The 20,911-nt window shown below is 47.0% G+C and overlaps 1 protein-coding gene across 3 annotated transcripts in view; it reads left to right on the top strand.

The window, feature by feature from the left end:
* DNAI1 (dynein axonemal intermediate chain 1) overlaps window positions 1-20,911 on the top strand; it is a 228,848-nt gene that overhangs the window by 26,497 nt on the left and 181,440 nt on the right. For all 3 annotated transcript variants that reach the window (XM_090037568.1, XM_090037567.1, XM_090037566.1), the window contains exons 6-11: window positions 797-876; window positions 4,061-4,213; window positions 4,644-4,703; window positions 7,851-7,985; window positions 14,741-14,825; window positions 17,205-17,322. In XM_090037568.1, coding sequence (XP_089893694.1) covers window positions 797-876; window positions 4,061-4,213; window positions 4,644-4,703; window positions 7,851-7,985; window positions 14,741-14,825; window positions 17,205-17,322 — 631 coding nt within the window. The remainder of the gene's footprint in view (window positions 1-796; window positions 877-4,060; window positions 4,214-4,643; window positions 4,704-7,850; window positions 7,986-14,740; window positions 14,826-17,204; window positions 17,323-20,911) is intronic.

Raw genomic sequence — 20,911 nt, 5'->3', positions numbered from 1 at the left:
GAAACTGAGGCAGATGGCCCCAGGAGGATGACTTGGTATTGGGTGCATAAGCTCTTACACAGTCAGTCAGTGTGGAGAATTAAGAACATCTGAAGGGTTGCGCAGGGTTAGGCTCCTGGGCACTATACAGAGAATGGGAGGTGTTAGGTGCCTCCAAAGGGTGACTTGGAGAATCTAGAGGTGGCCAGCAGGAAACACTAGGGGCAAGCATCTCTCTGGAGCTGAGGTGCCTGACTTGGGGATGTGCATTGGATGCCTATTTTCACCATAGATTGGGTCAGCTAGTCCTGTACTGAAGGTGTGTGCCTAACTGCTAGCTCGGTGGTTACAGCACTTACCTTTGAAGTGGGAGATCCAGATTCTTTAGCTTAAAGAATTCAAACCCACATCTTGTGCCTCCTAGCCACTGAATAGTGCCCTACCCATAGAATAGGTTGGGAGAGGGCAGCTTCCGTTCCTTCTGCTGGTCAAGCATGCAAGAGTTATTGGGCCAGAAAGAGCAAGTACAAAGGTTGCTTATTGTGGTTAGAGCACTGTGCTGGGAAAAGGAAGTCCCTCTCAGCAAAGTGCTGTAACCACTAGATGACTTGCTTCTGCATGCTCTTCTCCTGGCACCACAGTAATAGCATGCCTTTCTGCTTAGTGGTGCAGGTTCTTCAGTAGAAAGGGTGGAGGGTCCTCAGACCATAAGTGTGGTAGGTCTGTTTTGATGCTGAAAACGTTGGAAAGTGTATGGGATACCTAGGAGAAGAAGCCTGTCAGCCAGAGCTGATAAACTTACCTCTTCTATTTTCAGAACTGGCCCCTGTTGGGTCCTCCATGGTAGAAATTGAAGAGATAGAGGTTATAGAAGAAAGCAGCAGAGAAGATCTACTGGTAATGGCCCCCGCTACCTGTGAACTGTCAGCTTGATTTTAAATATTAGAGTCTAAGGCCAGTTTGCACATTAGAATCACGACCAGAAGATGCTCCATGGCTGATGTCTTCATGACTTCTGTGGTCCCAGCAGATATGTCTCGTGCAGATTCTATAAGGTGGCTACAGCTCCCTCTCCACTCTTTAATGAGGAAGTGTTGCCCATGGAGATGAGAGGTTTTAGCATGCCTTCCTGTGTCTTGATCCCAGTGCTCCAGCTGGGTGGACCTGCGGTCTGTGTCTGCAGCATGTCAGCTGTAATGAAGCAGCCTTATTTTATACAAAGCACATGTGACCCTTGCGCTGCTTGCATGTCACTGCACCAGCGCTGAGAGAAGTCTGGAGGCCATTGTTTTTTTTACTATTGCAATACTCAGTTATTTCATTTGTCTACTTCTGAGGGAGCTATTTCAAGACATCTTATTGCTTTGTGATAGAAAAAGAACACAAAGGATCTTCTAGGCACCTACAAAAGAACCAGCCAGCCTTACAAAAATGTGGGAGAAACCCCACAATTTACTAACAAGCAAATCATGTGTTCAAAATAAGACAATTGTGGCAGAATGCCGGGCTAGTGGTTCCGGCACTGCTTAGGGGAGCCGCGGGCCTTGCAGGGCTGTGCGAGCGCGCGGCTTGTGGGGCGGGATTGGAGGTAGCTTTATAGCCGCCCTCGAGGTTCGCCAAGTTGGCACAAGTAGACGATTTGGAGTAAGTTGTTAATGTTTCTTAATTTATAGGGTGTCCGTTGGTTCACGAGGTTCCAGAGCCAGCCCTTGCTCTCCAACAGTGGAATTAGTCCAAAGCTAGGTGCGGCTGCCGGCTCCGTAGTCCCAGAACTGGTCAACGGCTCATTTAGATGGGATGTTAGTAATAGAAATTATTATAGAGTAGATATAGGATAAAACAAAAAGATTTTATTCACTCACCTGGCCTCACCCTCTTATTCATAAGAGGGGAGGCCGGTTGGAACGAAGCTGCAGTAAATACAAGTATAGCGAGCGTAGATATGCTGTCTAAGCTACGATGAGAGGCAGTCAAGGAGTGGAGTCTCCGATGTTTCTTCAGTTACAGTATGCTGGATACAAAGGGGGTCTGGTGGTTCACGGGGCTCCAGAGCCAGCCCTTGCGTTCCAACAGTGGAGCTAGTCCAAAGCTAGGTGCGGCTGCCGGCTCCGTGGTCCCAGAACTGGTCAACAGCTCATGAGTGGGATATGTAGTACAAAACTGTAACACGGTGAATCGTTGTTAGTTGTCAGATTTTCGAGGCCTTTGTCTTCGCTGGGGCACGCCCAGATGGAGAAGCTGAGAACCGGTCTATAGGGTGATCGGGCCTATAGAGTTTTCCGGTCGTCGTCTCTGCTGTTTTCTGTTTCTTTGCCTCTGTATAGATGTTGGTTGGACTGCCTCTGTGACACTAACTATGATATAAGCTGAGCATACAGGGATAGGATAGTTTCTTTTACATAGTAATTGCTAGGCAGACTTTTTACATAGGTTTCATTTCTGCAAAAATAACACTTCTAGATAAGAAATAAAATCTACAAAATGCGCATGTGTAGCTTAATGCCAACAGAGAAAAATACAAAGCGCTCATTTAGCTTACTAGTTAAGACTTCAAGGTTACATAAATGTGAGAGTGCTGTGCAGCAGTTATACAGAAGGAAAAAAAAAACAGTTACAACAATTTTCTAATTTTGTAGGAAGAACAAAGAAACAAGAGTGTAGCAGATACAGAAGCAGATTATGGGATCCACAGGCATCAAACATAAGCCAGTTAAATAAACCAGACTTGTGGCCCGACCCAAAGGCAGCAGTCAGGAAGGAGCACACAGTGGGGAGCTGGCTCTTTGTCCACACAGCAGGGATCCTAGGGCAGATTTGTTTCAGATCATTGGTGGTGTTTATGATCCTTGTGTCCATCCTGAGATGTCACTGAGAAGCAAGCCCCACCTACCCATTCCCACACTGCATGTGTGGCTTGCTGGGTAAATGTGTGGTTGCGGTTAGGATGACGCCAAGGGTGCCCAGTGCTGCTCCCAGGAGCAGGCCCTGTGACTGAGATCCTGAAAGCATGCTTGGGCAAGCAGCAAAGAGAGACAATAGGACACAGTTCAGCCAGTGGTGCATGAAATACTGGGAACAAATAGGTGGGACTTGTTTCTCAAAGACTGTCCTGGTGTCACTGTGAGAGTAGTATAGACTAACGCTGTTGCAGGGACAAAAGACATGCAACATAGACATGGACATAAAACATAAAACGGAAGAACCAGATGGGTCACAGACTCCACTCTCCTGCTGTTGCACATAGCTGTATCATGATCCCATTAATTGATTTTATCAAACTCCAACTTAAAAGTAGTCAGGCTTCTTGCCCCATTGCTCTTACGGTGATGCTGTTCCACAACTTCACTGCTCTGACAATTAAAAATGCCCTCTCATTTCCAGTCTAAACCCATTTGTGGTGAGTCTGTAGCCATTTGGTCTTGTGTCAGCACTGTTCCTTAGCTTCAGTAGCTCTTCTCCCGCCCTGATATGTGCTTCCCTGATGTACTTGTGCAGTTATATCTCTCAGCCATTGTTTTGGTAGACTTCATAAGCCACATTCATTTATTCTGCTGTCTCATCAGTGAAGTACATAGGCCCTGAGTAACAGGTCCTCTCAGCTGGACACTGGGACTCCAGCAACTGAAGGCATAGGCATTTGGAAGCTGAAGAGAGATCTCTGCCCCTTTTTGTTCTTAGATCATAGAAAAACAGGGCTGGAAGGGATCTCATGAAGTCATCTAGTCCCGTTTCCTGCTGAAGGCATGATCATCCCTATTTAAAATCTAGCTATTGTACATGGGGGTTAGGGGCACAGCCTCTGAATCAGAACTTCCTAGATCATAAATGCTGGAGGCTGCAAGTGAGAGGGGAACAGTGGAAAAAACCCTGGTCAGACCCAGTTCACTCCCTTTCAGCCTCTGGTCTCTGCCCCTGTGTGACACAGGATACTGGGCAAGATGGACCTATGGTCTCACCCAGTAAATGGCAGCTCTTATTCTTAAATCATCCCAGCCAAATATTTGTCTAACCTGCTCTTAAAAATCTGCAATGATAGAGATGCCACAACCTTTTACTTAAGCGTCGTTCCACTCTTCCCTAGGCTGCAGGAGCAGAAGAAGCTGCAGAGGCTGCAGAAACGATTGAACCTGTGGAAGCAGAGGAGCCTTCTCCCCAGTCAGCAAAAGAACAAAAGCTCACAAACCAGTTCAACTTCTGTGAGAGGGCCTCACAGACATTCAACAACCCGCTGCGGGTGGGCTGCCACTGGTGTCCCTTTTGGCAATACATGAGCACTTGATGTTCAAATTCTTCCTTTGTGAATGGAGAGCAGACAACCAAATCCATGTCCCTCCTGCAAAGTTTAGAGGGGCCAAGAATGGTCATCTATGTAAAATGCTGGGATGAGTAAGATGGTGATGGAGGGAAATGGTCACTGGCTGGATTGTAGTGTGTTCTCTCCAAGGGTTCTAGGGTCACCATACAAATGGAAAGTTAAATCACAGCCCTGCCCCTGTACTGGGTATAGTTTTGTTTGCATATTCTTTCCCCCTCTCCCTGCTGGGAACTGAAGACCTCTAGGCAATTTCCACAGCTGGAGTCTTTTGTGGGACAACGCTTTTGCTAAGTGAGGTGGCATTTTTACTGCTAGTCACTCTTTGAATTAGTTTTTTTTTAATTTCCAGGAAAGAGCATGTCAGATGGAACCTCCTCCTAGAGCCAACTTTTCAGCCACTGCTAACCAGGTACACAGTAGTTCTTTTACTGTCTGTTTAAGAAAGGAGGTCAGGGGGACTGTAAGGAAATGGAGAGAAATATCATATTTTCCTGAATCCAAGACGACTTTGAATTTAAGTTTACTACCCCCTCCTTATTATATTCTGTACATGCTATTGGGAGTGGGGAAAAGCATGTCTTGGTTTTGAGAAAATATTTCGTAGATTTCATAGACATTTGGGCTGGAAGGGACCCCAGAGGATCATCGAGTCCAGCTCCCTGCCCCAGGGGTAGGAAGTCAGAAGGGGTCATAGGATCCCAGCAAAATAAGCATCCAAGTATGTCTTGAAGGGCATTCAAAGTGGGTGCTTGAACTGCCTCCGGCGGCAGGCTCTTCCAGACCTTGGGGGCTTGGACAGTGAAGAAGTACTTTCTTATGTCCAGCCTGAAACGGTCTTGCAGGAGTTTGTGACCATTTGATCTTGTCATCCATTGGGGTGCTCTGGTGAACAGGCATTCCCCCAGGTCCTGGTGAACACCCCTTATAAACTTATATATAGGTGGCCACCAGATCCCCCCTGATCCTGCACTTTTCCAGGCTAAAGAATCCCATGGCTCTCAGCCTGTCACCGTAAAGTCTGTTTTCCTGACCTCTGATCATGCGCGTGGCTCTTCTCTGGACTCTCTCAAGCTTCTCCACATCCTTTTTGAATTGTGGAGTCCAAAACTGGATGCAGTACTCCAGTTGCAGCCTCACCAAGGCCGAGTACAAGGGGAGAATGACGTCCCATGATTTGCTTGTGAAGCATCTCTGGATGCAAGCCAGCGTTTTGCTTTCTTTACTAGCCGCAGCATCACACTGAAGGCTCACGTTTATCTTGTGGTCACTCATGACCCCCAAGTCCCTTTCATCCATAGTGCTAACCAGCGTAGCACTGCCGAGCCTATAAGGATGCTGCAGGTTTTTCCTCCCAAGGTGGAGAACCTTGCATTTTTCGGTGTTGAACACCATCAGGTTCTCGTCCGCCCATTTGCTGAACCTGTCAAGATCTGCCTGGATCCCCCTCCTGTCCTCAGGTGTGGATGCTTTACCCCAGAGTTTGGTGTCATCGGCAAACTTGATTTGTCCTGATTTAAGCCATCTTGTTTATATTAAAAATATAAGCAGAAGGCATTCAAATACTTTGATGGTAGGCCCAAAAACAAGACCTAACAGAATAAGAATGTCATATGTTTGGTTGTCCATACTTATTCCGTCTTAGTTATAATGAATAAACCTGTTAAGGGCCCGTGTCTCTAATGGCAAGTCTTAGAGATTCTAGGTCCAGCCGTTGGCCACTTACCAGCCAGCTATGAGCCAGCCTGGCAAACTTATACCCTTTGCTAACCCTGAAAGAATTGTCTAATATATAGAAAAGGAGCCTCCAGAGATTTTCTTCCCATTCGTGGAGTTTTTAGGGGCGCTTACAGGCATTTGAAATGTGCAGAATTGTTTTTCCATCCATTGCCTAAACCATCTCAGAGAGCAAAAGGCCACAGTTGTAATAATGAGTGAAACCACAGGCAGGACTTGTTGTAATAAAAACCATGGAGGGTCAGATCTAGATCCAGGCTAGATACATTTTATTTAACTCCTTCAAAGGCAGCAAGAGTATGCCAGTTTACTCAGATTAAGATCTGTCCTGAATTAATACATGGTATTTTCTGTCTTAAAATTTTTTTTTGAAAAACATTAAATTTGTTAGGACAGTGATTTTCAACCTTTTTTCACTTGTGGACCCCTAAAAATTTCTAATGGAAATTTTTTCATTGTGGACCCCTTTGCATTGGAAGGGGGGTATTCACATACTTTTGATTAATCATAGTCATCTTTCATGGGCCCTTAGAGATAGTCTGCGGCCCTCCAGCAGTTTACAGACCCCAGGTTAAAAACCACTGGATGACACGTTTTACACCTGGAGTTCATTATTGCACTGTATATGGAATCTAACCACGTTTACCGATTGCTTCACAAATGCTTAGCTGGTGTGTTTGTGATTGTTACTGATATGGAAATAGGCCCAATTTGTGTTGATTGGCCCATTGTACGAGAGACGCATCAGTGTGCAAAACAAGGTATTAGCTTGACTACATTAACTGAGAAACTCTAACAGAGATATGTGGTGGAGAAGAGAAATTCACCTTTATTTTGTGGAAAAAATGTGTTCCTATTTTTTTCTTAACTGTAGTTCATAGCATGTAGGAGGAGTTCTCTTTTGGCCCTTTTCTGATAATAGGATAACCTGAGAAATTGGGAGAACGGACCTGTTAAATGAATCGAGCCATACCTGAATGTTTAGATGAAAACATTGAAAACTGAGAGGAAATGTTTCAGCTCTGTCTTTTTATCCACTTATGGAATGAAATGTGTAAACAGACTCTCACTTAATTAGTTCTCTTTTTTTTCTGTTGCTCCCTATGTTTTCCATACATTTCCTTCAAGCTTTTGTGCTTTTCCCACTCCTGCTTTCACATTTCCTTTTGTAGCACTCTAAATGTTTGAAACTTTCTCTGACTTCTTGCCCTCTTGCTTCCTTGCCTTCCTGCTCTACTGCATGTATTTGGTGCAGCCTTTTACTTCCCTTCTCCATTTTGTGTTTGAATTATAATCTATCAGTCTGGTCTTTCTGAATTAGACTGGAAAGCATCTTGGAGCAGGTATTTTTGTCTTTGCATATTTATAAAATGTTAGCTCTGCTCTTTATAATATAGCACTCCATAAATAATGGATAATTTCTGAACACAAGAAAAAATACTCATGGGTTCATTTAGGGAAGGCATTCCACATATGTGAAGTTCTGCAATGCAGGAAGTCTTTTGAAAGCTTGACCTGGTTTTGGACTGCAGGGCCAATGTCCAAGTTTTAGGTTCTGTTGTGCAGTTACAATGGGATTTTGTCATGCAACATTAGAAATTATTGAGGTAAATGCTTAATGCACTTGTGTCATTTACTGAATATGGGAAAAAATGAACCCATTGTACAGGGAAGAGGTGGAGTCAGAGTACTAAAAAGAACCTGTCAGATTCCAATGAAATCTGTGAATTCTGCTAAATACCTTGTCACAAGGACATAAAAAGGAAAGAAAAGTTGTAAGGAGATTGCCTGTAAGTCCCTTCTCTTTCTCTGTCTCTCTCAGTGGGAGATTTATGATGCTTATGTGGAGGAACTTCAGAAACTGGAAAAGTCAAAGGAGAAAGAAAAGCAAAGAGCCCTAGTTACAAAGAAAGAAGACAAGAGGAGGGGAGGAAAGTTGACCTCTCTAGAGTCTCAGGTATGTGCCATATGTTCATTTGATAACTTCTGTAGGAACATGAATATCGTGGCAATGGCTGCATCCATAGCTGAAAGCTGGCTACATTTGTATGGTGGTTAGTCTTCTCAAAGTTCAATTAAGGTGTTGTAGGAAATCCAGAGATTATTTCTGACATTTACACTTGTGGGTCTGAGTCCGCTTTGTGGGAGTACAGCCATGCTACAGCCGTAGCACACAGCTATACCAGACTGTGGATGCCCTCCACCTGTTTTCTGAAGCTTTAATTTCAAGGGGCACAGCTTCTCTGATCAGCTGTGTGAGAGCACTGATAGCTCTGGCAGTGAAGAAGCAGCACCCTGTGGAATAAAAACTAGCAAAGGGCGAAGCGTCTTGTCCTTAACTCAGCAACCTGCTATAAAGTGGAGAACCAACTACCCAGACAAGCAAAATCTGCTTGCTCAGTCCCCAGCCCACGGGCCAGATCCAGCCCCCTGGTGCCATGTAATCCAGCCGGTGGAGCTTCCTGTGGATCTCATGGGGAGCCCTGAAGGCTGTGATCCTGTGTGATACATCGAGCATGCAGAGTGGCACAGGGCCCAATCCTGGTGTGTGAGGGCCAGGGAGGGGCAGTGTGAGAGCCTAGAGCCCCATTGGTGGCAGTGCAGAGTCCCCAGAACCTCATCTCAGGTGGGTGGAGGCCTATGGAGCCACAAAGCCCGATCCCAGCTCGGCAGAAGGAGCACGGAGTCCAAATCTGGCTGGGGTGGGGGTGGGCTACACAGTGCTCCCAGAGCCTGATCCCAGGGGGCCATACAGAGTTTCCAGAGTCCCATCCTGGTCCAGCGGAGGCAGCGTGGATCCCCCAAGAGCCTGATCCTGGCCGGTGGAGGTGGCGTGGGGCCTGATCTGGCCCACAGGCCAGCTCTGCACTATTCATCTGGCCCACAGGGCCAAGCTGTGAGCGGCACTGGTATAATTGATCCCATGTTTTCAGAGATTTTTCCCCCCAACTATAAACAGGTGATAATAAGGGATAATGACCATGAATTACTCTGGACCTTTCAAAATCCAACAGGCGAGTCAGATAACTAAAGAAAGAACCAAAAGGGTAAATGCACTTGAAAATATGAAAATAAAAATGACACTGAAAAAATGTCAAGATGGGTTTTTTTTTATTGCACTCACAAGAATCCTGCAAGTTCAGAAGTCAAGACAGTTAGGACCTGATTCCAAGTCAACCTTGCCTATAAATCAAGTGTGATATATATATATATATATATATATATTTTTAATGGCTCTTTTGGAAGAAAAAAAAGGTAGCTTTATCATCAGAAATACTGCATGTGCTGGAGTAAGGACTACTTCCCTTGATAAGGATAGGGCCTCAAGTCAACAATGTCATTACTTGCCTAGAAGGATGGGACTGCCAAAAGCAGGTCATTAAAATGAAATGGGAAATGTACCAATGAGGCTACATTAATACAAACTGCTGCATGCTTCATTGACCACAGCAGAAAGCTTAAAATGATACTTTGATGATCCCATTTGGTATTTTCCTTTTAACTGTTAACGCTTTCCAGACGTGATCCCAGAAAAGCTGAAAGAGCAGTCCCTTTTGTACAAGTGGAAGGAAACATTTCTTTTTGGCATGCAGGATCAGTCTGCAGAATTCAGAGCAAAGAGGTGCCAGAATCAAATTCCAGGGGTATACAAGGCACAGGCAATTCCCTAATAGCTAGCACTGGGGCTGTGCAAGCAGAAGTGAAATGTGGAGCAGTACCTTGTTCCTTAAGTGGTCCCTCTGAAGGTACAGCATTGAGGGCTTCAAAACCAGAAGATGGGGTGTAAGGTCAGCAAAGAGGGGGAGAATGGCAGTGGGTTGTAGTCAAGGAGAAGTATCAATCTGGAGGAAGCTTACTAGTGGAGTCTCAAGGATCGATATTGGAACTAATCGTATTTAATATTTTCATTAGTGACCTTGGCTAGTGTGTGCAAGTCAGACTTGCTAACGATACAAGGCTGGGAAGCACTGTCAACAGTTTGGAGGACTGGAATGTGGGAAGAGCTGAATGATTTTGGGGCCTGGAAGAATAAAAGTGGGATAAAATGTCTTCTTTGACAATCCCTTGCAATTAAGGATGATTGTCTTCCATGATTGTCTTATCTGTGGGTCTGAAGATGGCTTTTGAGGCCTATCCAGGACTGATAGACTCTGCTGCAGCTCAGACATGTGTTTTCATGTAGGGTGGGTGGTGCTGGAGTATTGATTTGCTCCATGACACGCTGTTTCTGCTGCTCCCGCTGCTCCTGCTTCTCCATTTCTTGTTGTCATGAGGTTTCTAAGTCCTGAGAACCCTGCAGCAGACTCTTCCTCCTTTTGGGATGGTCCTGGGCGATAATGTCTGATGAGCTGGCATGAGATGAAATGTAGTGGGATAAAGTACAAGTGTATGCACTTAAGGACTAATAACAAAAAATGTGCTACAAGCTGAAAGCTTGCTAGTTGGAAAGAGCGGGGGAAAGAAAAAATTGGCTGTCCTACTCAGTCACATAATCACTTGGAGACCAGTGTAATAGGAGGATAATCAGGGGAAAGGGAAGGATGAAGGAACAAAAAGAGCTTGGCCTAATTAGCTAGCAAAACAGAAGCTGAGAGGGGACCTATCATCTGGGGGCAGCACTAATAAGGCAGAAGAGCTAGATGAACTACAGAACAGTGTTGGCACAAGAACACATAAATAGGGACAAACTGGTCATAAACATGTTTAAGCTGGAAATTAGAAGTTTTTAACCATCAGAACAGAGTAGTCGGGATGAAAGAAACTAAGAGTTTGAAGATGACGCGCAGCAAGAAGTGAAAGAAGGAAACTGTACGACTTCCTGCCTGTGACAGCAGGACACCAGGCTTGGTGACCCAAGACATCCCTTTCAGTTCTGTGGGGCCATGATGCTGTATTTCCTTCTACTGTTTTGCCTGACTGGGTAATGGAGATATTGTAGGGTAGCCTTCCCAAATCCGTAAGTGAGCAGTGGCACACTCCATCTCATAGCTGTGGTGAGCAGTGAGCAGTTCATGTATGATTCATGCTCTCCGGGTTCCTGGCTTAATAGCAGTCAGTTGAGGCCTGTGAGCCATTGCTGGATGAGTAGATCCCGCAGCTTGGCCACAGACGTGGTCTCTTTGTGGAACCAGCTTCTGGGAGCAGCACCTCTAAGTACTTGATCCCAGGAGTCCCAGGTAGCTCCATGGCTGGTCAACACTCAAAGCCAGCAGCTGTTATTCTAAGCCTTTCGCTAGGCTTTTGGCTCCCAGATTCAGTGCGTCTCAAGTGCACATTTTGGCTCCAGAACTTTGATGGGTATCTTGGTTCCTGCTCTAGGCCCTTAACCCTCAGCTTGTACCATGGTCCCAACCTTGGCCCTACCCACTGGGCTACATCACATCTACTGTGGTCCCAGATTCACAGTGTGAAAATACTTCCCCTGGAGACTGCCTGTTGGCGATGCTGTGTTGACAGTGAGCAGGGATGCTGTGAGGATGTTAACCCCAAATGAGTGCTCATGGAGGCTTCCCTCTTCCACGTTAAAGATCCTTTGAAGCAGAGAAGTCTGGTGTTGTAGCTTGGTTGTCAGTGGAGGTGCCAGCCATTACTTAATTGGCATCAATGGGATTCTTGCATACTGTTTTTTTTAATCCGGGTTCCTGATTTATTAGCAGTCAGACAGCAGTCTCCTGGACATCAGCAGAATCCTGCTTTGTTAGTAGCTGAGCAACCAGGCTAATGGGGTTATACACTGCAACCAGCCAGCCGCTGACCAGCAAATGCAAAGCACTTACTGAAAAGAAACATGATGGCCAGGCCAAGACATCTATTTCCAGACACCCAGACCATTATCAGAACATATGATTCCATTAACGTTATTGCTCTTCCAAATATAATCTACTTAAACCCAAGCAGCATAAATCAGCCTGGTGGTGGGCTGGGGATTGCAGGCAGAACATCAGCCCAGAAGCAGCTCACGGAGGGGGAATCCTTTTCAGATGGGCCTTTTTAAAGAGATCAGTATTCTACTGAAGAGCAAACCTAATCAGATCCTGAATAATCAACCCTGAAGCAGCCAATCAGAAAGCTGTTGCCTTGGGTTTAGGTTAATGCCATGCGTGCTGTTATTCAGGGCTGCTTGGCTGAAAAGCTTCAGCCTAGCTAGTTAATAAGAAAACTGACCTACGCCCCTTCTCGTCCTTCTGGACCATTTTTTCTGCATTGCAGGGTAAACACTTTTGAATCTCCAGTTCCTGTAAATAAAGGCCCTGTGAGCAAATGGCCTCACAGCTCCTTTGAAGTCAGTGTAAGAGGCTGGCGGGTTTTCCTTGAAGGAGATCTGATTTTGCTGAGAATGAGTTACCGGGTTTTGCCGAAGCAGGCGGCCCCTTGGGTAGAAGCGAGGTCAGAGTGGCTTGCTGAGAGAGGGGATCTGGGCTGAGCCATCTGGAGAATGGGGCCCGAGGAGGCTGCAGCTGCCTGTTTTCACTGAATCTTTGATTTCTTAGTGCATATAACCAGACCTGAGGAAGGGGGGGACCTGGAGCCACAGCACTGTGTGGGTTGTGCCTGCCTGTCCTCGACTAAAGGGATATTTTGACACCTGGTCAGCAGTCACCACCGCATCCAGATGATGTTACTTGGAGGTGCCGGCTGGTCAGCAGTAGTGAAGGAAGGAGGAGCAGGTAACTGCTGCTGGCTGCTTCCTCTGTAGCTTCAGAAAGAGTGGGTGCTGAGCTCACACACCCACAACTTCCATAGCGAGGGAGGCGGCCGGAGCAGGGCTGGACTGAGAGAGAAGTACATCGGCATCCCAACCTTGTCATCTCACACACTCCAACTAGGCAAGTATCCCTGAGAAGAGAGAATGGCGAACGGTACCCTGAACACAGCTGGTGCACTTCCCTGGTAGCTAATCGCAGAATCCCAGGAGGGGGTGCAGCCATGATTGCCAGGTCGCAGAGTCATGCTGTGAGCACTAGAAATGTATAAATGTCTTGCGTGGGCATGGAGGGGACAAGGCTAGGCAGCCTCTCAGACCAGGAGCAGCAGCTTGGTCCTTGGTGCCTTCTCCCTCAGTTACGCTATTCCAGGGTGCAGAAATAACGGAGGCTTTCATGGGAGTGATTGTTTGTAGCAACACCTGCTAGTTTTTGTAGGATCATCTTTACTGCCTCGACTCTAGAGTGAAGTGGACAAGTCAGAACCACGCTGCTCACACATGCTCTTTCACAAGCAGATATTTGTGGGCCCGTCCTGCAATACATGTCCAACCAATGTAGATCCATGAAGTTTTTGTGGGCATGGTTATTGTTCTGTGGCATCTAGAGGTTTTCAGTCAAGGTCTGCGTACAGATAGACTGAAGACCTGACGGTGAAAGTCTGTGCTTGTATTATACCAACACAGTTCATACGTTTGATTTCCCTGCTCTGCTCTGTACTTCCTGTGTTGATGATCCTGCTTCAGGCAGGGGGTTGGACTAGATGACCTCTGGAGGTCTTTTCCACCCCACTTCTCTGATTCAATGATTCTTTGGGTCAGGGAGATGGGGTCCCCCTGAGTCTGCACAGTACCCAACACAGGCACTGGTGGGGTGACATGCATCTCTAAGCTGAGACCTCTTGTGCTGTCTGCCAGGGCATGGCTGCAGGTATCTGTGACTAGCAGTGCTGGAAGAGTGGTAGCACTGGTGAGCACTTTGGGGTTAGTAAAGCTTTCCTCAGGCTTCTGATGCTGGATACGTGCTTGGTGTGATGGCAGGTAGGCTGGAGGAAGGAGCATGGGTCTGGGAGTCAGGAGATCTGGAGCTGTGTTCCTCGCTTTGCTGTCTCTTCTTCATTGCTTTTGGCAAGTTGCTTCACCTTCCTCTCTGTAGAAGAGGAGGGCAATAGTCCCCCAGAGCGATGCATGGATTAGTTCACTTTTATAGCACTTTGAACATGGAATGAAGCACTCTGTAAATGCTGGTGCATTGATGCACTCCAAACCACAGGGGATGCCATCCTGGAGCCTTTGTACCCTAACTGTGTTCTGGGGAGGGAAGCCTTGGAGGTGTGCATGGGCCCATGCTGTACCTTATGGAGGTATAGACACAAACTCCATGGCAGTTGCTTGGAGGTCTCTGCACCCACCCTTTTTAAAAAGTCAGTGTTACCCTAATGGACTTGGTACAGTTACCATTTACCTGTAGGTAGGATTGAGCTATGGGTTTGGACTGCCTCTGACTTTGGAGAAGGGGGCAGGTGAAGGGGATCTAGGCCCTTCCCTGGAATTGCCACTGAGAGATGGGTCTAAAAAGCAGCTCTCTCCCCTCTGTTGCCCCTGTGTTCAGCATCATACTGTGCTTCTTGGTGCATTTGTTGTGCACAGCAGCACTGACCATAAGGACAGGATTTTCCGCAAAGGGAGGGAGGGGCCAGGTTCTCAGTGACTTTCAGCCTTGTGCCTGCTGTGCCTTTGAACATCCCCAGCACTACGTGCGACTCCCACAGCACAGGCTGTTATTGTTTGTTGCTGTTGATCTGTGTGTCTCTCCAGCTGGAATTGCCAGTGATTTTCTAAAGAACTTCTAGATCCTTTGCTCTTGGTTATCTACATTGGACCTGAAGACCCCTGGACTAGAGACTTCACGTTAGGGGGTCTCCAGTAGATGCTAGTTTTAGGGAGCTAACTTCTCATTTGGTTGACACATCCAATATAAAATCTCTCCTCCCTTTTGTCCTTGACAGAGCGATGATATAACCAAGGTGACAAAGGCAGCCAAAATCATGGAGCGGATGGTGAATCAGAACACCTTTGATGACATTGCACAAGGTAAAGCCCCCTCAGCAGGGACGACATTCACACTCAAAGCACCACCTCTGCAGAGGAGGGTAGTGGAGGGCTGCCACCTGGGCTCGTAGGTGTCCAAGTCCCATTCGGTCACGGATGAGTGTCTAATTCTGTCAGACTCCAGCTGTAATCGATTCAAATTGACAACTCCTTGGATCAGGCCATCAATCAATGTCACGCTGCTGATCATTTCCTCAAGGAAGTCATCAGCTACTCAGCATTGTGACCATGCTTGGTTCAGTGACTGCTGTGGATCATTGCCTGGACACAGGGAAGGAAGAGGACTAGCTAGATACAAAACTCAGCAGAATCCTTTTTTGCTCTTGAGGCACTTGGATGCTATGGACATTTCCCTGCGTCGTTGCAATGCGAAGAGCTTGTGGATCCAGCTGCCAAATGCCACTTCATTCCATGTAACAGTGCCATCAGCACTAACAGTCTCCTCCAAAGGCCACCATGGGCTCGATGTGACCCAAAGGTTTCAGTACAGCCTTTGGTCACATCTGTTTTTAAAATCCACAGGCTAATTCCAGCATGGATTAGATCCTTTATGCAAACATAACCCAGAATGCTGTGCTTCATTTGGGTTAGCACAGCTAGCTAACATACCCCGCAGTGCCAAGCACTGGCCAGACTCGGGGAGATGCATTTCTTCCATATAGCCCAGAGGCAGGCACCTTAAAGCTTCCCACCCCCGGCAGAGACCCCTGTATCAGGGTGCAGCATTCTGTTTTGTAGGACTGTTTCTTAATGGTTGGAGTGAGAGCTGGGAGTGAGGACTCTTGGGCTGTCTTTGTAGCTCTTTCGCAGAACTATGTGACCTTGCATAAATCACTTTCATTGCCCACATCCTCAGGTGCCCCTCCAAAAGGGAGCTGGTAACAGCTCTGTGCCTTCCAAGGCCATTGAAAGGACAAATTAATTAATGGGAACTTGTGAAGTACCCTAACATCCTTCAAAAAAAAGCACTAGCGAAGCATCTAGGATTATTATTTATTCATACCCCTAATAAAACACATCAGCATGGCAGCATTCAGGTGTTTTACTTCTCAACCCTGAGAACAATTACAACCAAGGAGGCATTTTCTGGCTGAATTATGTGTTGTCTTGAGTCAGACAGAAGACCTGCTGCTAGTAGAAGGGTGATGTGATATATTGGAGCAGGTCTTTGGCTGTTATAATTCTGCTGACTGGGAGCAATACTGATTTACACTCACTGAGGATCTGTCCCATTGCCATTCTAACCATTGCAGAGCCTCCCTGTGGTTGCAGGGGAAGGGGGAGAGATCTGTGCATGGAGGTACTGGGAGAGCATGCCTTCCTCCCCCGGGTCCTGTATACCACGAGCATACTGCTGCTTCACAAGATGTAGGGAGGCCAGTCCCTTCTCTCAGTGGGCTCGCAACCCAGAGTTCAGGGGAGACAACAGTTCTTGGTAGTTCCCAGACTCAGGTCCTTAACAAGACAGAGAACAGAGTGCTTAAGAATCAGGTGAGGAGGGCAGCAGAGAGGGGCAGGGCAGAGGTCAGTGGAGGAAGGCTTGGTCCAGGGCTCAGTATTAGAGATGATGGTTGCTTCACACAAGAGAAGGAGGCTGTTCCAGGCAGGAAGGGGCCAAATCCTGAGGGCAAGGAGAGAGAATAGCAACATGGAGGAGCATGAAGTGGGTAGTGTGAAGGGCAAGAAAGAAGAGGTATTAAGGTATTAAGACACAAGTGGGAGCAGAGCTGGAGACCTACTAGAAGGCAAAAAGGTTGGCAAATTCCAGTCATCCAGGGGATGTACAATGCCAGCACTGCTCTGAGCAGATGGGGACCTGTGTAGTCGTTTGGCAGCTATAGGGTCACTGGAAGATTTCCTTGAATGAGTCTAAGCACCCTTAGGCCCTGTCTCTCTCTGTTTCTCTCCTCTTCTTAACACCTGAATTCCTGACAGGTGTTAGGGGCAGGGCCAAGCTTTCTTTAACGTTTGTACAGCACCTTGCACTTTGTCCAGACTCCCAGAAAAAAATCACAGCAATAACAGTCTGTGCCTCCAAATGCCTGACAGGGTTTCCAGGGGCTCTACTGCTGCCACGAAAGAAAGTGAGGGTGGGTGCCCCAGGCCTGCCAATGTCTGGCTGTGTCACTCACTTCGGACAAGTGTCTGCCTCCATTTCCCCTCCCAGCCTGAGCCTGTCACCTTTCTCTAGACTGTGAGCTCCTCGGGGCAGAGACTATGCCACGTTTTGTGTGTACGGGGATGGGCTAGCTAGGGCTCTGACCACAGGTAGGGCCGTCCAGGAGCTGGGGAGAGGAATTCTCTCCAGCTTTCCCCTGGTGAATCCCTTGGGAACGCAGCCATTCCTTTCTGGTTTTTCAGACTTCAAATATTTCGAGGATGTCTCGGACGAGTACCGGGACCAGCTGGGCACCCTCCTGCCGCTGTGGAAGTTCCAGTACGACAAAGCCAAGAGGCTTGCAGTGACTGCCATCTGCTGGTGAGCTTATTGCTTGCAAATGCTCTCTTGAACGCTTGGGCAGGAACAGAATAAATAGCGATATTACAAGGCAGCGCTCCTGTGTCCAGGAGTTTGCCTCCGTTATCACGGCAAGGAGTCTAGGGGTTGAGTTAAATACAGTCTGAGCGCTTCCAGGGAGCACGTGCTTTGCTTTAAATCATTGCACTCGGTTATTCTTTGACAATGGCTGGAGGGGCCAGGGGCTTCTGGGCACAGGGCTCGTGCTGCAGTACTGACTCTGCCAAGCTGGAGCTCATCTTCCATCACCCCTCAGTGGCTGAAGACACAGCAGGATTTGCACAGAGCACAAGGACAAAAAGGGTTCAAAAACAGAACGAGCATATCCTCCCAGCAGGATGTACAGGTGGGCTCAATCCTGAACTGGCCCAGACAGAGGATGGAGAGAACATAACGGACACCTTACGTAGAGAGCATGGGGCACAGGTTCAGGCATGGGTTTAGGAGAAGAAAAGATAGAGCAGGGTGTGCCAATGCAATTGGGCAGTCTAGCTGGGTTACTGCAAGTGGGACAGGTTGTGTCAGATGCCTGAGCTCCCATTCAGGACAGCACTTCTACTTGGGCTTACCTGTAAGTGGGTATTTGCAACACTGTCCTGACTAGGAATGTTTCCTGAGATAGGCCCCATCGAGGTTCTGCACAGGTTCCTGTAGAGGGACTTACCCAGTCTAGCACTTTGTGTAACCTGCTTCACTGTCACACAGAGCGCAACCACAGATCTTTCCAAGGAACTCTTCCCCTTCTCACTTCTTACCGTCAACTTACATTCTCTGCCAGCTTTAGGGTTTGTCCTGTGGGGCACTTAGTGCATGTTAAATCTGTGCGATATTAAGGTCAGATTATGTTCTGGGCAGTGGCATGGTAATGTTTACTACACTCAACATGCACAGCTCGCTGATTGTTGGTCCCAGTGCTGGTTCTGCACCAGAGTCCTGAATCAGCTCTGGTGCAGTGCTGGGGCTGGGACCCTCCAGGGCTGCAAGCACCTGGCTTTCAACTTGAATGTGGAGAAACCTGACAAGTGACAAATCCAGGATCCTTCCTCCTGATGTGTGGTTTTCCTCGTCCCACCTGGAGGCTTGGTGCAGCAGATGTCATGGTTGGCTAAGGACCACAAATTGCTTGTGTTATCCCTGTGGAGCACCCTGCATTTTGCGGGTGTTTCACTGCTTGACTGCACAGTCACTTGCATTTTAAGTGCATTTAAAACATGCAAAATGTAATGTGTGACAAAGCCCTTAATTAGTTCTTCCAAATTAGAGCTGACTTAGGGATCCACACAGACTGCCTCTCTAGGTTCCACAAAACTTCCCCATCCTTCCTTCCCTAGGGCCTTCCCTCTAGGCTTCACAGTCCTTTGCAGTCCCTCATACGGGGCTTTCCCTCCTCACCCAGGTGTCCCTTTCCTGGGAGCAGCATTCTTGCAATTCTCATTGCCTAAGCCAGTGACTTACAGCTGGGATCCTGTGGCACCCTGGGGTGCCTTGAACTCTTCCCAAGCGTGCCATGGATACCACACAATGTTAACGCTGTCAAATGTGCAAGCATGATTCACCCTGAGATTTCAAATAGGAATTCACAGTGTTAAAACCTTTCTACCCTGCCATAGTATTTCTGAGTTCTTTGCAACAGAAGAATTGCTATTCTTCTGTAGTCAAAAAACAAGTGGAAACTAAGAGCTGGCATTTTCTGAGCAGAGCCTAGAGCCTAACAAGGGGTAATCTTTGTTGAAACCCACTCACCTAAGAGAAGTGATAGGCTCCTCTGATGCAGCTGTGGCTGGTCATCTCTCTGCCAAAAGACTCATAAAACTACGGTTCCCAGGGCATTCAGTCCCACGTGCTGGCTTCTCAAGCTGGGGAGTCTTGGAACAGCATTGTCTGGCCCAGCCCAGCTCCCGTGAAATACAAATGGCCATTGCTGCCATCATTATTATGAGTAAAAAATGAAGAGAAGCATTTTGTGCGTTGTGCTAATCAGACCAGAGTGCCACCAAGAGTCTGTCAGGTGATACGTTTCATTGGTGTTCATCTCAGGCAGCATCCTTAGCCAGCAGGAATACTGTTCAGCCAGCAATCAAGGGTATGCCTGTTTGAGGTCTGCAATGTGTGTGGGCACTGGCAGGAATCACGTAGGGATTTGTTTTTAGTAAATGGAACTATGTGCTTTGGGCAGAGGTGATGGCCTGGGGACTAGGACCCAGCTCTCTGTTGTGCCCTGGGCTTCATATGTAACCTAGGGTAAGTCATTTAGGCCCACTTAGGCATCTCACTCCACTTGATTTCAACCTATATGGCTTTCTTGTAGCTCAAGCACTTCCTCTTCTACAACTCTTTGGTCTGGGGTCTAACTCTTCGGGAACAGGCTGTAAGGAAAGCAAGCAGGCACAGACATTGCACAGGATTATAGAACTCCATTGCTCTTTACTTGTATAGCACAGGAAATAACTGTAAGCATATGAAATAAATAGCTCCCTATCTGTTACAGTGGAAGTGGTGGAGTCTCCTTCCTTGGAGGCTGGATGAGCATCTATCTCACATGGTTTAGGACCAGTGAACCCTGCATCTGCACAAGGGGTTTGACTAGACCCTTGAGATCTCGTTCAAGCCACAGGAGGAGACCCCAAATTGTCACAATAATCAGTGTGTGGAATTCACTGTTGTATAATGTTACTGAGACAAGTAGCTTAGTACAAGTTAAAGGGATTAGATAATGTAGGACTCTCCTATAGCTGAGGTTGAGAATATCTTTGCTCTTAAAGGCCAGCTCTCCTCAGTGATTTACAGGCCACATGCTTTCTCAGATCACCTTGTCATTTGCCTCATCACACGGGGGTGCACGCTAGGGCTAGAGTTCTCCTTCTGGAGGTGAGCAAGGGCTCAGTTCCCTGGGAAAAAAAAATCCATCACTTTTAATAAGATGTATATATTCTCACAGCTTTTTTTAATTGGTCATACCTGGGGAGCCCAGCCACGACTCTAGTCAAGCTGAAAAGTGTTTCACTTGCTCTGTGTTTTATCCATGCAGTTCAGTGATTCTTAACTAGGGTGCACTGTTAGATGTACAACCATGATTCATGAGATAAACCCAGAGATTTCATGTAGGAATCCATACTGTTAAAATGAGTTCTTTGCAACAGAAAAATTGCTCTCAGTTTTCTGTGGTCAAAAAACAAGTGAAAAATAAGAACTGGCACTTTTTCATTTGAGTCTAATGTGGGTGTCTTGAGTCTAAAAAGGTTGAGAACCATTGATCTCATGTATCCACTTCCCCCAGCAGGAATGAAGCTGGGAACAGTATTGAAGAAGGAATTTGTCTTTCTGGATAGGGATGCTGAGTCTGCCCTACAGCAGGCAAGTCACACTGCTCATGAATGGACTGCGTAGCTGCCAGTTCTCACATGAGTGGGGTGGTCCTAGGATATAGGCAGCAGCCACTGAACCTTCCTCTAAGTTGTATTTTTAGAAGTAAATTGTCCATGACACTGCAGTGCATGAAGTGGGCAGCCCTAGAGAATGGAACCTCATTGACCTCATCTTTCTCTTACCC

This window comes from Crocodylus siamensis, chromosome 3 (assembly GCF_052110815.1).
Source record: "Crocodylus siamensis isolate JL-2025a chromosome 3, ASM5211081v1, whole genome shotgun sequence".
Taxonomy (NCBI): domain Eukaryota; kingdom Metazoa; phylum Chordata; order Crocodylia; family Crocodylidae; genus Crocodylus; species Crocodylus siamensis.
This window is presented reverse-complemented; position numbering and strand designations above follow the sequence as displayed.